The sequence below is a fragment of the Limulus polyphemus genome, unplaced genomic scaffold (genome assembly GCF_000517525.1).
Source record: "Limulus polyphemus unplaced genomic scaffold, Limulus_polyphemus-2.1.2 Scaffold1286, whole genome shotgun sequence".
Taxonomy (NCBI): Eukaryota; Metazoa; Arthropoda; class Merostomata; order Xiphosura; family Limulidae; genus Limulus; species Limulus polyphemus.
Window position 1 is genome coordinate 264,900 of NW_013666896.1, and position 16,664 is coordinate 281,563.

The 16,664-nt window shown below is 35.7% G+C and overlaps 1 protein-coding gene across 1 annotated transcript in view; it reads right to left on the reverse strand.

Annotated features, from left to right (window-relative positions):
• Window positions 1–10,487, reverse strand: part of LOC106462940 (potassium voltage-gated channel protein Shaker-like) — a 129,978-nt gene extending 119,491 nt beyond the window's left edge. The window contains exon 1 of the mRNA XM_013922908.2: window positions 10,091–10,487. Within this exon, the coding sequence (XP_013778362.2) occupies window positions 10,091–10,176 (86 nt within the window). The 5' untranslated portion in view covers window positions 10,177–10,487. The remainder of the gene's footprint in view (window positions 1–10,090) is intronic.
• Window positions 10,488–16,664: the final 6,177 nt, after the last annotated feature.

Sequence of the window (16,664 nt, forward strand, 5' to 3'; positions counted from 1 at the left end):
GTGGGACAGAGATTCGAACCCCCGAACCTCAGATTGCGAGTCGAGCGCCCTTACCACCTGGCCATGCCGGGCCAGTTGGTTGTAATAAACTGAACTTTGCAAGGAAACATGTGCTAGTTATTTTCAAGTTGGTTGTAATAAACTCAATTTTGCAAGGAAACATGTGCTAGTTATTTTCAAGTTGGTTGTAATAAACTCAATTTTGCAAGAAAACATGTGCAAGTTATTTTCTAGTTGGTTATAATAAACTCAACTTTGCAGGGAAATATGTGCTAATGTGCTAGTTTTTACTTTTGATTTAACTTCTTTTTCAGGGATGGTTTTCAAAAATAAAAACAAGTCTTAGTGTTTTGCAGTGTAAACACTACAACACATAAATCATAAACTAGGCCTAAGACTAGGCTTCTTTATATCTACCAAAAAAATGGTTTCACGTCCGTAATACGTGACCTCAGTCTCACAACAACGGTAGATCTCTCTCAAGGCTGTAGATAAAAAAACCAAAAAAAAGACCAGAACACCAAAAGTTTCTATTTTATGTACCGTAGAATTTAATAGTAGGGATCGACAAGGATTACAAATAATTAATGCGCCGAAAATCCACCCTATTGAATTCCTAAGCCATAAGCCGACCATTCAAAGTATTGGTTACGATATGTTATGCAAATATATACTAATAATATGCTAAAGAGGTCGCTAATATTTCCGGTATAGTATTTAAAAATTTCTAAAACAGCAACTTTTTCGTCTACTATCTACCTACCTGATCATGTCAGCGGGGCTAACGCCTCGACGACTTGGACTATCGCTGCAAGATTTCTTCAGCTTACTTGACTGGTTTGTGGGTTTGTTATTACAAAGACAAACAAAGACATTGTTGTTACTTGATATCTTAAATTCTTGGTACTGTATGCTTTTTTCTCTAACTCTAAAGAAAATGTTTATGTTCTATATGAAAAACAGTGATCTATAAACGATTTATGTGAAGGAACCGCATATGAATTAGTGTGAGCAGTTTTAGAGCAAAACTACACAATGATCTATCTACGTTCCACTCGCACTGGGAAATCGAATCCTGGACTGTAGCATCACAAGCCCAACGGGTGTCCAATTGTGAATTAGACACGCTGACGTGGAAGAGAAATCTAGCCTCAAAAGACTTATTTCTACATGTTACCTCAATATTTCAAATTTCTATGACTTAATTAACGACTTTTATACACAGATTTGGTGAAATCGAAGTATGATTTAAAGGCATTAACTTTCACACAGTGGTTTAATAACCATTTGCTAAATGTCTTGTAAAGTCTTTATTTTGATAATTCATAACTAATCCTATTTTAAACTATAATGTTTAAAACGTGGTTCTGCAAATAAATGTGTAGAAACATAATGTTTATCCGTTGATTTGCTCTAGTGGTAACTGTTTTGGTAACTTGTAATTTTATTTTACTTGAAGACTTACCCTAAACATAGTACAGAGATACATATACGGTTATTACAAAAAATATTTAAAATGATTATACCTTACAGGCTACACGGGCCTAGCATGGCCTGATAATTAAGGGGTTTTTACACTTTGCGCGAAATTCAAAAATCTTATATATGGCAGACATACTTTATTTTAGTTTCTTTTGTTTGTTTTAGAGTAAAGCTACAGTGAGCTATTTCCTGTGCCAACCGTGGCGAATCGAACCTCTGATTTTAGCGTCTGTAGACTTACCGCTTTACGACTGGGGGACAACTTATTTTAAAAAGTTTTTCAATTACTATAAGAACTTCAATAGTTCTCTATCGACTTTCATATATAGTTATTCACAAAGTCGGCGTAAATTTGTCTACTTTTTGTAATTGTTTAGCAAGTGTGAACATCATGTACACCCAGATAGAAGTTATTGCTAATTTCACAGAATGATGAATGTTGCGTGTGATCCAAAAACGATCCAAGGTTTAAAAAAATTTAATCTTTGTTCAAACGCAACACAGCTTTTCTCAATACGTAATTCAATTTAGAACAGCAAGTATTCAGTCAAGTATTCAGTGGTACTAACTAAACAGGGAACCGAAGCGTGAAACTCTGGCGTGCAGGTTGTGGAAATAAAGTCGAAATCATGTGGTCGGTCGAGCGTAGTTGTGGATATGGGTGAATGTTTGAGATATGCTCTATTATGTGGTTTCATGAGGTATAGGTATAAACTATTACCGTATTCGAATTTTGTCAAATAGTTCCTGAAACAGATGTACGGGATGATTATCAAGAGAGAGAGAGAAAAAAGATATTTAAAATTATCTGAAGACTACCTGTCCTAGGGAGTAAATGTTTCACCAGAGGCACTTTGAGAAAGATAAATTGTATTAAGAAAAGTTTAAAAATAGTTTCTAAAAATATATTCGGTATGTCTTCCTCTATTCTCAGTCAGTATACGATATCAATTCTATCCCTAAATACAGCTACTGCAGGCATCATCTGTTCTAGACAGTTTCATTGATTCTTGCAATACCTCGTACAGTGACACACACATTATATTCAAATTACTAATCTCGTTTTGTCGAGAGAGAGTGAAATATTTGTTTGTTTGTTTTTGTAGTTAAGCACAAAGCTACACAATGGGCTATCTGTGCTCTGCCTACCACAGGTATCGAAACCCGGTTTTTAGCGTTGTAAGTCCGCAGATATACCACTGTGCCACTGGGTAGGGGGTGGGGCAGAGGAAGAAAGAAAAGTAATATTAGTTTGCGAGAAAGGAAATTTAGGCATGAAATAAAAGGTCTTGAATCACCCTGTACCATATCCAACTTCCATGAATAAAACGTACTCCCTACGTGCTTTTGAAGAAACAAGGAAACATAGTTTATATAGTTTGTTTGTTGAATTCTGCGCAAAGCTACTCGCGGTATATCTGCGCAAACCGTTTTTAATGTGTAAGGGATAGGCTAGATGAAGGCAGTTAGTCAACAATACCCGTCGCCAACTCTCGAGCTATTCTTTACCAACGGACAGTGGGACTGACCGTTGCATTATAGCTTTATCGTGGCTGTAAGGGCGAGCATGTTCGACGACGGGTTTCGATCCCGCTACCCCGAAGATTACGAGTCGATCGCATGTTTGATAATGGGGTTCATTATTTAATATTGGTTTGTTGTGAACTTTTGTAATCTGTGGTAGTCTTAGAACAACGTGATAGTCATCTCTTTCGCACCCTTACTAAAGAGTCTGAAGTAAAGAAACCGAAAAATAAACCTAATTAATGATAGCTTAGAAAATGGTGATACGGTATTTTTTCTTTATGACTATCACCAACTAAAACAAATTTCGATTTCCATCTTGTCTCCGTTGTAACATTTTTGAATTATATATAACAAATTTCCGTTATCGATCTCCACCAATATCATATAGCTCTTCTTATGTATATATATAAATTTAATTTGTTTCGTGTGAAGAAGTTGGATCGTGCAGACTTTGTTTTGTTTGTTTGTTGTTACGCACAAAATTATAGAATGTGCCTCCCAGGGGTTTCGAAACATGGGTTTTAATGTTGTAAACACGGAAACTTACTGCCGAGCTTCTTGGGGAAGGGAGAGCAGGCATTGCCTACTATGACTAATAAAAAACAAACTCAGGTAAATTAAGCATAAACATTAAAATCCACAAGAAATATTTTGTGTTATTCAATTAGCCCTACAAAGTCTGATCCGAAAGTATTCAGAGTAAGTTAATATACTTCGGAGTACGTTAATGAAATATGACAATGTGTTTTTTTAAATTAAAATAATTACTAGCTGGAAAAGTCTTTAGTAGGTCAATTATTATATACTATTGGACGTATCTCAGGACAGTATGTGTATTATTGCATTATTCTTCTACAACAGTAAATTTTTCAAGACTTTCAGCAAAGCCAAGAGTTTACGAAGTATCTTAAGATGGTAGAAATCTTTAAGCCTTTTCTTAATGCATTTGTAATAAACATAAAAATGGTCAGCCATATAACTGCCTTTTGGAGAAACTGTTTAGAGATCATTGTGTTTCTGTAGTGCATATTGGAATTGTTGTTTTTTTTCCTTAGTGCAAAAATGCACCATGATCTACTTGTATTGCGTCCACAATGGGGAATCCAACCAAGGATTTAGCACGGTAAGTTCGTAAACTTACCCCTGACCCACTTGGTGACGTATACTCTAGCACCAAATTTAGTTTTCGTGTTTTATTTAATTGGATGTGTTTCGTAACTGTTTGTGGTTTTAATGGAACGCTCCTGAAGAAACTCTACAGCGAAACATTGAGTGTCCAATTAAATATAATACCAAAAATATACTTGGTGTTATAGGGTTGTTTAATTGGACACTCAACGTTTCACCCTACAGCTTCTTCGGGAACGTTCCATTAAAACATAAACCGTCACTAAATGTTGAGTATCCAGTTAAATAGAACACGAAAACTCAATGTTGTCGTTCATTTCTAGAATTAATATGTTTAGAGATTTTAGAAATTTCACAAACAACAAACTGTTCAGTCTAAGCTTTAAGAAAAGAGAGATATGTGATTAATATGCACAGAGAAACGAAAAAAAAAAAACAACAACGAAAAAATACCCGTTCAAATTTTTACAGGAAACAGAAAAAAGCGAACATATGTAACGACAATGAAGATTGGAAGAATATATTATTGTAAATGTAGAGAGGAAATAGCCATACAAATGATCGCAAATGTTGGATAATGAAGATGTGGAACTAACGTTATGAAAAAAAAGCAAACACGCAATACAAATGGCTAAAAATACCAGTCACATCATGAGCTACTCTTGGTTGGGAAACATCCGTCACGCTTACATCAGCTCTCCTCTAAATCACGATATAGCATTGATCACTAAGACCAACTGTATAAGTTGAACAAGGTTTGATCATCATACTCTAACGCTTGTTGAAAATTCGGAACGAAAGTATATTGCAAGCAACAATAGTTTTGAACAAGGTTTGATCATCATACTCTAACGCTTGTTGAAAATTCGGAACGAAAGTATATTGCAAGCAACAATAGTTTTGAACAAGGTTTGATCATCATACTCTAACGCTTGTTGAAAATTCGGAACGAAAGTATATTGCAAGCAACAACGGTGTTGAACAAGATTTGATCACCACACTCTGATGCTTGTTGAAAGTTAGGAACTAGAGTATATTGCAGACAACAATAGTGTTGAACAAGGTTTGATCAGCATACTCTAACGCTTGTCGAAAATTCGGTACTAGAGTATATTGCAAGCAACAATAATATTGAACACTGAACAAGGTTTGATCATCATACTCTAACGCTTGTTGAATGTTAGGAACTGGAGTATATTGGAGGCAACAATAGTTCTGTACTAGATTGTTGAGTTGAGTTTGAAAGAAATCGATAGTCTACATATGCAAAACCAGCCATGACATGCCCTAGTTACATGCGTTATCGCCCCCAAGCGTCAAATTAATAAATCACATCTAGCGAAGACACCGAACATCAATGTTGTTTCTTGTCCAACATCACGATGTATAGACTCGAGGCTGAAGGTTAAGGCATGTCATGCGACCCTCAAAGCTGTGCTTTAAACCACCAGGCTACTAATAACCCCGAAGACATTGAATTGTATGTCATAGTACAAGATTCAATCTACAGTCCTTCCAGCCTATAGCAGTCTTCTTATAACCTCATCTTGCTGAGATCAGCTTTACAGATGAAATCAACTGCTTCTTACAGAATACACTATCGATATGAAGCTCATGAGCCAGAACTGATATATTATTTTAGAATTGAATTCCAATTTCCAAGATTATTTCTTTATACCTTTCAGGAGTTGTGAGAATAAAGTCCTAAACCCTTGAAAGAAGTTATCTAATAACTTGCGCACTAATTTCATGTTACGTTAAAGATCTTTTAACTTTATCGACTACAAAGTGTCAGAATTCGTGGTTTTCGCCCAATCTTATATCTGAATTATATAACAAAGTATTGACAATAACATTCAGTAATCGTGTGTTATTCACAGTGAATATATATATATATATATATTGAATGTTGTCCGATATTTGGCATTTTCAACCTAAATTGCACTCCATACGACACAAATTATTGGGCTAAATTGGTGGTCAGAAACCCCCGAGATTCGAGCATAGCAATTCGTAGAACTGCTGAGCAGAAGAAGAGAAACCAGTCAGAAGTACCCACCGCCTATGTGGCTAATCTTAACCGAATAGCGGTTCGTTTTGTTTTTTTTTAAAGAGAAGAGCCACATTGGGCTATCTTCTGCGTCTATCTTGGGGAATCGAACATCGGATTTTAGCACTGTAAGTACGTAGACTTACCACTGTCTCACGAATGGACCCGAATAGCTGAGATGACTGTCACAGTTATAATTACATTTAACAGAACGTTTGGAGAACATTCTTCGCAGCTCGAACTTTGATTCCTCTCATCCGCAGTCCGGCAGCTAGCCACTAGGCCACACCCGGCCCTCAATGTTATCATCAGCTAATTAGTTGCTGCTTAATTACCTGTTTCTTGGCGTCTGCAACAGATGCCAAAGGTTAGTAGTATTGTTCTTTTTCCGTGATTATCATATAGTAACGAATTATGTCCGGTAGTTACCAGATATTTCAGTACTTATCAGCAAAGCTAGGTCGTTATATTTACTTCAATATGGAGAAATAGGTTTTATATTACTACGGAGTTTTCACACCTACATTATACGTGTTAGCAACTGTTAACATTATCAAAAGCACAGAAAAACAAAACTAGTATAATTCTATATGCAATATCCTATAAGAAGAGAAGTTGTAGCAGTCAGTACACGGTAGTACTCTCTCAGGATACGTCAATGTCGATTTCTTAAACCATATTACCAGCACGAGCAATACGGAATAGAACAGAAGACTGACTCCAATTCGACGAATAATTACTTGAAAAATGAAATAAAGAATATGAGAATGAGAAAATAATATCCAGTTATTCTCTATTGCTTTAACACTAATTTCCTAACGAAAACAATTTATAATTACTGGTTATAAGGAAAAGTATAACTACAGAATAGTTTGCAGATTTTTGCAGTTCGTGAGACTGAGAAGTAGGCTTAATACTGCGCACACGGTATCTAGCAAAGCTTAACAGAAAAGTGACTGTTTTAACAGTTTTGTTTTAGGCCTAGTCTCGATGTACAGCACATGAGACTACGTATTAAAGTTCGCGTATAAATATGTATAAAAAAGCTACATAACGAGAGAGATTAAAAATAAAACACATGGTACTGTGATAACAAAAGAAAAACTACCCATAAAATTAAAAACATAGATCTAAATACGTGGCGCGAAAAAATAGTTGAAGTTCGATAAAAAAAACAATTAACAAAATAACGATAGTTACCAATGGCTGCTTACCATAATCGTGAAACAGTAGTAAGAAAATTCTGGAATTAATTTTTACAGAAACATACAATATATCTATAGAAGTTTTGGCACTTTATGCACGATATATTAAAATGAGAAGAAACTTTTAGTATTTTAAAGTTTCGTTCTTGAGTATACCAAAGGCAGGTTTACTACATAATAAGTACAACGTTTTGAATAAATAAATCTGAGACACATTATTCCAACGTTCTTATACTTGGTAGCCGCTAACAACGTATTGATGACGTAGATAGACACAAATACACTGCACCACATATACTGACCAGTAATGCTTTGCGTAAAGTTTAGATACGACGTTTCGCTTATTTTTATGGTACTTTTAGATTTGAAGGAAGAGTTTTGAATAAATCGAAACGCCTCCATTTCAGATTCTTCAGTGAATCTGTCAAGAACAGGAGTTAAGTAAACCCCGATTTTCTGCATTGAAGAAAACAGCCCTATAAACTTTTCTATGAGTAGAAAAAACAAACCAAACCGGGACGTTTCAAAACTTTATACGCGTATTTCTTTTAAACGTTTAAACGGGGGAGTTGAAAGATACAATGAAATAAGAATTATAACAAAGAATAATATGTTATACCCCATGAAAAAGCGAGACGAAATATTTCATCATTTTGGGGCAAGGTTCTGCGACTTCTGCGGCAGCCATTTCAGTGTTGTTTTAAAAGTTCTGCAGGCACGGCATGGCCAGGTGGTTAGGGCGCTCGACTCGCAATCTACGGGTCGCGGGTTCGAATCCCCGTCCCACAAAACATGCTCGTCCTTTCAGCCCAAGAGTTGGCGGTGGGTGGTGATGACTAGCTGCCTTCCCTCTAGTCTTACAATGCTAAATTAGGGACGGCTAGCGCAGATAGCCCTCGTGTAGCTTTGCGCGAAATTCAAAAACAAACAAACAAAAGTTCTGCAAAATCATATCGCGCATGTGCGATTGCATTTTTTCACAGGAAATAATCCTTAGGTTTAACATGGAAATGTTAAAGTAATCATCTCTAACTACAAACACGCGAAGAAAATTAAATAGCTGTGTTATTTCTAGTGAAGAACGGTCGTTCATTACAAATGTGATCCATGTAATTTCACCAGGAGAGAAAAAAACAACACCAGAAAAACAATAACTTGAAAGAATCATTCCTGGTGGACTAGGAGGTTGAGAAAACTCTTTTAAAATAAAAACTGATTTTTGTCTATATTCTCTAGTTTATGATAACTTCGTGCGGTGCCCCCCAGTGGCAAAGCGGTATGTCTGCTGGCTTATACCGCTAGAAACCGGGTTTCGATACTCGTGGTGGGCAGAGCACAGATAACCCATTGTGTAGCTTTGTGCTTAACCACAAACAAATAAACTTCGTGCGAATATTATTGAATTAATACTCCCCTTTCTCCTATCAATAAGCTAGAAGCATTACTTAGGTTTTATTAACTTTGTGGTAACATAAAACGTGCTTACTCTTATTAGGTAATAAATGCCGTATTAAGCAACCCCCTCATTTTCCTCCGTTATTGTACATACGGTTACTAACTTTGTAGGATTGACTTAAATATTTATGCCCTACCTCCTGCTTTCATAATCTCTATATATTGAATTTACCCTTTAATCGTGTTTAAAAGTTACTTATTTATGTTTTCGAATAAACTACAAACTTAGCAAAGTTATAGCATAATATCTCGATTCATCAGTCGACTGGGCACAGACTGCTAGATAAGGAACTTATAACACTGCATTTGATTAAGGACGAGTTTAATTGAACAGTAATAACACTTCGCAAATCGCAACATTAGCAGACAACTAAATAAGGAGCTTATACTTACAGTACTGCATTCGATTAAGAATTGGGTTAATGGTACAGTAATAACACTTCGCAACATTAACGAATTGCTAGATAAGGAGCTTATACTTACAGTACTGCATTCAATTAAGAACGGGATCAATGGAACAGTAATAACATTTCGCAACATTAACGAATTGCTAGATAAGGAGCTTATACTTACAGTGCTGCATTCGATTAAGAACGGATTAATGGAACAGTAATAACATTTCGCAACGTTAACAGACTGCTAGATGAGGAGCTTATATTTACAGTACTGCACTCGATGAAGAATGGGATTAATAGAACAGTAATAACATTTCGCAACATTAACAGACTGCTAGATAAGGAGCTTATATTTACAGTACTGCATTCGATTAAGAATGGAATTAATGGAACAATAATAACATTTCGCAACATTAACAGACTGCTAGATAAGGAGCTTGTATTTACAGTACTGCATTCGATTAAGAATGGAATTAATGGAACAATAATAACATTTCGCAACATTAACAGACTGCTAGATAAGGAGCTTGTATTTACAGTACTGCATTCGATTAAGAATGGAATTAATGGAACAATAATAACATTTCGCAACATTAACAGACTGCTAGATAAGGAGCTTGTATTTACAGTACTGCATTCGATTAAGAACGGGATTAATGGAATAGTAATAACATTTCGCAACATTAACAGACTGCTAGATAAGGAGCTTATATTTACAGTACTGCATTCGATTAAGAACGGGATTAATGGAATAGTAATAACACCTCGCAACATTATTGCACTACAGATAACTCCCGTTTTACATGGGAAAAAACAGGGCAGCCATTGGGCTACTGAATAAAACTTACGAGTCGTGGTAGTCTTGGAGGAACTCCGGCGGTAGAGCATCTCCACTGCCGGATGTCCCGAACGACCAGATCCCGACTGTGGCCATAGTGAAGCTCTCACGGCATCATTCTATCCACTGACCACTGGGCAGAAGTTGCCAGTAGATGAATTAATACTCCCTCTTCTTTCTTTCTCTGTCTTTATTTTTCTCACATAATGAGTTGTGTATCAATAAAGCTACCGTTATCTATATTTTCCATGAAAAATTACAGTGAGCATCCTAATGAAGAAAATTAATTTGCTAACAGTTTAAAAACGCATTTGATATAATTTTGTCGCCGTGAAAAGTATACTGGCAATAAATAGCTTTAGCTAATTTTGACACTTTCTGCGCGCAACTTAAGAGAATTCCAGCTTCACTCGTACAGTAATACCTTCTACAATGTTCACATTAGAGGTAGCGTTCGATAGTAGTCGGTTGAACAGAAACTGTACGAACCATGCGCATCTATCTTCACTTCACATAGGTGGCGCGGTTCTTTGAAAGGATGAGGCAGGCAAGAACCAATCTGCTCAAGATTGCTACCTCAGTTGCAAAAGAATTAACGGATTGTTCAGATGATAAACGAATAATTCAGAGAATTAAGAATAATATTTGGGTCACTTTCCGGCACATACGACCTTATTCTGGATAGCTGTTATTTTACTCATTCACCCAAAAATAAAAGCCCAACTAAAACTATCCTAGTTTTTCTAAATATAACTTCTTCAATAACTGGCAACTTTATGAGCGGGTGTAGAGTCTCTGAATTAAAAAAAAAGGTAAAGGGGGCTACATGGTTAGCTATTCATATGATATGAGGGAACTAAATTTAGCGGTATCGTTAAAGTGAACCGCTCTCCTACCCTTTGAGTAAAGCAAAAGAATGCACTTACACTCTGAAAAACCAGTTATCAAATTTTCTTAAACAGAAAAGATAGGTAATAATTTTTTTTCTCATGCTTTGATCGTCATATCTGTTTATTTCGTTCGTGATAAAAAAGTGTAGGACTCAATAATCAGATCTAATGGTGTGTGTGGTGACAATTTCTTTTAGGTTTGGTTTGATTGTTGTTAAGCGCAAAGCTACACAATAGTTTCTCTGTGCTCTGCTCACCATAGGTATTGAAAGCTGACTTTAGATTGTTTTTAGCGTCGTAAACCCGCATAATTATCGCTGAGCCAAGTCAATGGGGGAGGTATTTTTTTAGGGGAAACAATAATGGAAAACTTAACTTACAAACACGTTTATTTATTACCTTTCTACTTCTCCTGTTGTTTTTAGAAAAATCTTCAATCAAAAAATCGTAAAAGTTTAATTCTTTCATTTGATATTACAGCTAAACGTTGAAGTCTATCTTGTGAAGTACGCGCGTAATATGTTATTCTCTTTAATGTCGAAAAACTTTGTCCTACTGGGTGCTGGAATGGTTAAAATTAATTCACAGAGTTTAACTAATTCACTGCAAGCTCTCTGTAAGTCGTTAGCTTTAATAAAAATAAAATGTTGACCAACGATTTTGTTATCTAATTAAGATGTTGACCAATAATTGTTTTTATCTAAATAAGATATTGACCAACATTTTTGTTATTTAAATATTAAGAAGTTTACGTAGCAACAAGCTGTGATCTCAAGGAAACAAAGTCAAAAACATCGCTAAAGGTTTCGTTTAAACATTGGAAAGTAATTTCAGGAAAACTTGTTTTGTATTGATCAAAGTTTTTTAAATGTTCTAAAAATGTATGATGAATATAGGTTCTTGAATCTGTCATTTAGCTGTTGTAAGAGAGTGTCAAAGATTTCACAAATGAACATTTCTAAAACGTTTTAATGTCAAAGCTGTGTTCCAATCGTTTTTTTTGTCTGGCTCGTCCACGTTTGCTTCTTTATTTGTATTCTCGCCACGTTCGTTTTTCAAAACATTTTTAAACATCAACTTTATCAACAAAATAGCCAATGCTACGAGTTTTAGTCTACGATAGGGAACAATTCTGAAAATATATATAAAAAGAAATTAAAATTAAAATATTTCATCGAGACTGCAAATCCAACGGCAGCGTTGTAAGCTTCTTCTGGTTGTTTGTTATTAAGCACATAGCTACACAAAGGACTATCTGCGCTTTGCCTATCACGGGTATCCAAACCGGTTTCTAACAGTATAAATCCGCAGACATATCACTGTAAGCTTCTTCGCCTCACTTTTCTTCTGTATTTGTTTCCACCGAACGTTAACTGTAATTCCAGTGAGAGGATGATACCCTTGGCAACCTTTTCTTCATTTTTTCATCTAGAGCTCGTGTTCTCTTTGTAGATTTAAAGAAAAACAAAAAGCTGCAAGGCCATTCAAAGTCGGAAAAATATTCTACATTCGTTTGTATATGACATGGTTTGAGACAACACCAAATTTAATTTGTGAGCAAAACAGTATATACAAATTGCGTTTGGAAAATTTTCTTTTACATTTGATTGTAACCCGTTTAGAAGACAAACCACAACGGCAGCCCCGTTATAGCTCTGGGCAACCAGCTTACGTTCAGAGCCGTACTCGTGAATTATCTGTAGGAGAATATTGTACAGTTCTTCAACCAATCAGTCTTCAGAAATGTTCGTGAAATCCGAAAACTTTTTCTGCACTTTTCCATTCTGTAGTATAATGAAAAATGGAGGACAGTTGAGAACAATTAACAGTCAACTCATTACGTCAACGAAATTAATTTTATTGACTTCCCTCTTTTTGATTTTACCCAGTATTGCGCTGGACAAAGACAATATCAAATAATCTTGAATTAAATTCAACCCAGTAAATATGGATGAATGTTCTAAATGCTGCTTTTCATCATACAGTTTTTTGTTTGTTATGAATTTCGCGCAAAGCCACACGAGGGCTATCTACACTAGCCGTCCCTAATTTAGCAGTGTAAGACTTGAAGGAAGGCAGCTAGTCATCATCACCCTCCGCCAACTCTTGGTCTACTCTGACCGTCACATTATAACCCTCATCATACAGACCAACAATATGTTGAAATTCAACGTAATTTCCTTTCTTTGTTAAATATTTTTTCGCCATTACAAAGGCCAGTTATTGTCTTGCTAGTATAAAACCACACCAATAAAACGTTTTATAAAACCACACCAATAAAACGTTTCTTCATTTCCCAGGTTTTACTTACTTGTTCATTATGCTATGTGTTTTTTTTTCGGTCCGTCCAACATACGATCGTATCTAGACTTACCAAAGATTTTTTTTCCTCAAAAGATGGTTTCGGGAATAATTTTGTTTTTTAATTGCCCTGTGAATGGTGCCCATATCATTTTACCCTATACTGTTACATACATTCTTATCATTTGAAGAAGAAAGAAAAAGCAGACAAGAACAACAAAATAAGTTGTATAAATGAGCGCGTCCGGTCAACCATTCATTGCTATTAAGCACATTCGTGTTAAAACGCCTTACACAAGATTTAACCTTCGTATTCGTGTTCATTTTTGCCATGGGTCTACTTTTTTGTAATATATGATTTTCTCATTTCAGAAGATGAATAATTAAAATTTTGTTTCAAAATATTCCTATAACGCAGTCACGCGCAGGTTACTGAACGGCAGTAGGTCTGGGCTCCATGTCTACTCTTTGAAACGCAAGGCGCACAGTTACATCTCTTGGCTATTTTGCACTATAATCATTTATTGCACTACAGGTATTTACAAAAAAAATGATAATTTTCAAAACTAGTACGTAATTTTGATCACGATAACATACAAAAACACCCAAATTAGGGAAAGCCGAAAACAGAGTATGAAAATCCACCTTATAAAAACGTAAACAATCACCAGCGCTGAAACCATTATAATGACTAGCCGCAAACCATGCAGTTGTATGTCGTGACGGAAACAATCGAGTGTGACCGACAGCACCCGATCGCCCATGGTATTGTGTATTTTTAGAACACTAGCTTTGTAGAAACACGTCAAAAAATCCATTCTTACAATACAAACGATTACGTTGCATTGTTCTTATTCCAGCCTTATTTGTTTGTGTATTTTATTGCGTATTTTAATAGATATTAGTATATTTAGTTTGGTAAGGGTAAGAAATCATACTGATTAGATGAAGGTTATAGATAATCACAGAATTTGCCTTTTAACACTAAAAATTTAACCACTATACAATGTATTGCATTGTTTAGAACATTTAACTTGTTATTCATTACGTTATGTTCAAAGCCTGAACCAGTTAATTAAAATATGTTATGTTTATAGTGATGAATCAACTGATCACAGTACGATAATATGTATTATTTGTAGTACTAAATCAGTTGACTATGTGTAACAATAAATCAATTGATCATTGTAAGATAACAATATTTTTAACATTAAATCAGTTGATCGCAACTCGTTATATTTGTCGCAATAAATAAAGAGACTGCTTATTAATCAGTTCTTCTGGATAACGAACAGGTTAATTCAAGAAAATAATAATTAATAATATATTGAATTAAATAAAACTTCGTCAACCTAATCCAATTCACAACATTACAGCTCCCCCCAGTGACATAGCGGTATGTCTGCGGACTTACAACGCTAGAAACCGGGTTTCGACACCCGTGGTGGGCAGAGCACAGATAGCTCATTGTGTAGCTTTGTGCTTAACGTCAAATAACCACAACGTTACACTTTTTGTCAAGCAATTTCATAACATAAATAGCGTCTCAACCATTACTATATCTTTCCTATTCCAGTCGGACTGAAAAACTTTGGTATTGAACAAAAATCATCGTCGGCACTAGATACAGCAGAGCCCCCAGTGGCACAGCGGTATGTCTGCAGACTTACAACGCTAGAATCCGGGTTTCGATACCCGTGGTGGGCAGAGCACAGATAGCATATTGTGTAGCTTTGTGCTTAATTACAAACAAACAGATACAGTAGATATAGTGTGAATAATATATTACTATTATATACTCTTTTTTTACTTTCATTAGGAAATTCCTATCGATAAACAGTAGGATTATATTATTTGTAGCTCTAAATCAGTATTTGTTCGTAACAATTAATTCATTACAATAGTCATTTGTGACAACCTCTAATCACACCTGCCTGCTGGTGGGTCTCAGGTAAACTTTACAGACTTCCAACACTAAAATTTGAGGCTCGATTTCCTGCAATGGACAGAGCGCAGATAGCCATTTGTGCAGCTTTGTCCACAGATATTAAAACCATTTATTCGTAACACTAGTTCTAATTAATCTTATTTGAACATTGAACTTATGATTTGCAACTTTTGAACTTATGATTTTGTTCAATTTTTGGAATAGGGTTTCTAAAAAAATATGTATAGTTAACTAGTGCAAGGGCTCCCAAACTTTCTCAGAAAAAGACCCCAGAATATTCCGCACCCTGACTGAGCCCCCCCCCCCCTCACTTATGAATCTGAGCACCTTAACAGTATTGCGTATTTTATATATTTGTAAGGCTATCCTCTGACACTTTCCTGCGGACTTCCCCTTTTTGAAACCCCTGAGTTAGTGTATACTGATGAATATTCTCAATAATTATTTCAAACAGATCTCGCAAGAAAACGTATTTAGTAACCAACAAACGAACCAGTAGAAACTGGTTACTAGGTGGTATGCGCAAATAATACAATTCTTTATGACATTAAGTCAGATTGCAGAAGGCCCGGCATGGCCAGGTGGTTAGGGAACTCGACTCGCAATTTGGGGTTTCGAATCCCCGTCGCACCAAACATGCTCGCCCTTTCAGTCGTGAGGGCGTTATAGTGTGACGGTCAGTCCTACTATTCGTTGGTAGCTGCCTTCTCTCTAGTCTTACACTGCTAAATTAGGGACGGCTAGCGCATATAGCCCTCGTGTACCTTTGCGCGAAATTCAAAACAAACAAACGGATTGCATCTTCTAAATACTCGAACATTTTCCCAAGTTTAATTTAGTGACTTCTAACACTTATTGTTTCCATTCCGTCCTCATAAAGTAACGTTGTAAAATACTACAATGTTCGCACGAATACTACAACGAGTCGCACGACGTATTTCATCTCTTTCTGCTCTACTCAGAAGCCACAAGAGATCCATAGTTTGATGCAGTTTTCACTGATGACACAGGCCTGTGAATTTAAACTCCATAAAAGTTGTTTTGGTTTTAATAATGGATCTTCTATAATTCAGCTACACATATTTTAAAAATAATATATATATATATTTTACTATCACATAAGGGTCTATCACATTATTTCGTTTACCACAAAGAACATTTTTTTGTTATAACAAAAATACAAACAAACTGAAGATAAGGGAAGAACATTGATGTCAAACGAATATGCATCCTCATTCATCCTGATTTTTGTGTGTGAAATCTACGCCTTTTAGTCTCAAAACTACATGTTGTGTTCTGTCTTTTATGTATTGCGTCAAGACGTTTTGTGAAAAATCTGTACATGATGGAGAAAAATGGATATCATTTTCGGATTCAGCGAATTATTTCTAGAACATATAAACATATCAAGACAAAAAAACCATCCCAGGCCTGTGTAATGGGCA